The following is a 1,802-nucleotide window of genomic DNA, read 5'->3' on the forward strand; positions in this document are numbered from 1 at the left end:
CGTGACTGTTCGTTTAGCCAATTCACAATCCTGGTATTGTGTATGGAGGCTAACTTGCGTTTAACTGAACCTTCTTTAACGTTGAACCTGATTTTACAAGTCAAAATGTCCTTTTACTTAGATTGCGTGCCAATTGAAAATGACATTTTTACAGAAATGCCCGTTTTTGTTTGCTTACCACAAAGACTAGCATCCTTTTTTTAAATGTCATGGTTTCATCATTGGTGCCACAGACTTCTTGTTTATCTCTCTGACTAAACAGGGAGTAATAAACATTTATAGTTAAGAATTATTCATCAGCTCTTAACAGCTGCAGTGATTGTATCCAGTTACCAGGCTAGTCAGCTGACCAGCCTGCAACTACTGGCAGCACACAGGAAACTGGTAGCTTTTTGCGGAATGACAAATACACAGTGACTTGTCTTTCATCTGGATTTACCTGTAAATTACAAGGTATTTGTCTGCATCAACCTCACTTATTTTTATTTTTACTTTTCCAGGAATGGTTTCCGGGAAGGCACCACCCCCAAACCCAGACGCGCTGCAGTGGCCGCCTCCAGCTCATCCTAAAAGACACATTTTTGGTTAATAAATGTGATGTTATAAAGGAGTTTCAGTCTTGTCTCTTGATCTTTATAAGCCTTATTGTCTGGCCAGTGATGGCTAAAGACAGAGGATATGATTGATGTCAGATTAAATCTACACAGGGTGTTTAGACTTTATTCCCCTTTTGATTCATTAAGTCATTTGTGCAAATCTCTAGTAAATGAGTTTCAGATGTTATGAACAGAAACCTGAAATAAATGGTGTTTTCAGAAACATGAACTGCTGTGTTAATGTTAAGGTTTTGTAGTGAGATCATTGGGATTGAGTTATCTCTAGTACACCTGCTACACTCTGAACATGTGAACAAATCTACAAAATGATTGGCTTCAAATGTGGAAAAGCACTAAGCTACACCCACAATGCTGTGAACCTTAAAACTTTACAAGAAGTATTAATCCCCCCTCCTCAGAGTCTTCGCAATGGCTCAACTCCAAACTGCTTATTGTGGATAGAAAGGGGGCAAACTGCTGTTTCAGTACTGGAGCTGTTACTGTGGTTATAACTTTACAGGGTTTGAGGTGGTCCTCTTTAATTTTCCTTCCTTCAAGTCAGTTGGCTTGAATAGTAATTGGATGAAAATGCACATCAAAGCATTTAAACAAAGGCTCCAGGAATTAATGGATAGATTTCCCAAAAATACTAGATCAAGAAAACTCTTATTTGGATCTGAAGTTTGCACAAACCTTATGTTCTTATGGTGGAACTGGGTCCAATGTCTAACAGCTGAGTTAAATGTTATGCTATTGGTTAAACATGTTGATAGGCATTTAGAAAAGAGTCACATTTCAATCTGTTAAGGTTTCCTCACTTTTTTAGACAAAGTAAATATGCTGTACATTCACTAGAATTGTACTCAGTTTTTTGTCTTCAGCTGCTGGAAAATTGTTTGTAAAATAACATCCTTAAAGGTAATTCTGGGCAGTATGACCGAAAAATTGTATCCCAATGTTTTTTTAAGATTCTGGTGGTTTCACAGTATTTATTTATTGCATTTGTGCTTTTTATAAGTTTATAGTGGCTGATTCTTCTGTCAGGAGTACAACACTGAAGACTTTGAGTACAATAAAGTTTGACTAATGTCTCCACAAAACGCTACATGAAGTAATCACAATGTAAGCAAACTCTTATTGTGCAAACTCCAGTGTAATAAAAACAAGAACTTAAAAACAAAGCACAAGTAAGAAACAAATTGGTGT

The 1,802-nt window shown here is 36.8% G+C and overlaps 1 protein-coding gene across 1 annotated transcript in view; it reads left to right on the forward strand.

The window, feature by feature from the left end:
* The window catches only part of rpl37 (ribosomal protein L37), a 3,140-nt gene extending 2,530 nt beyond the window's left edge, over positions 1-610 (forward strand). Inside the window, exon 4 of the mRNA XM_035667470.1 lies at positions 501-610. Within this exon, the coding sequence (XP_035523363.1) occupies positions 501-570 (70 nt within the window). The 3' untranslated portion in view covers positions 571-610. The remainder of the gene's footprint in view (positions 1-500) is intronic.
* Positions 611-1,802: the final 1,192 nt, after the last annotated feature.

Source organism: Morone saxatilis, unplaced genomic scaffold (assembly GCF_004916995.1).
Source record: "Morone saxatilis isolate NCDOM2014 unplaced genomic scaffold, NCSU_SB_2.0 Contig21, whole genome shotgun sequence".
In the NCBI taxonomy this organism is placed as follows: Eukaryota; Metazoa; Chordata; class Actinopteri; family Moronidae; genus Morone; species Morone saxatilis.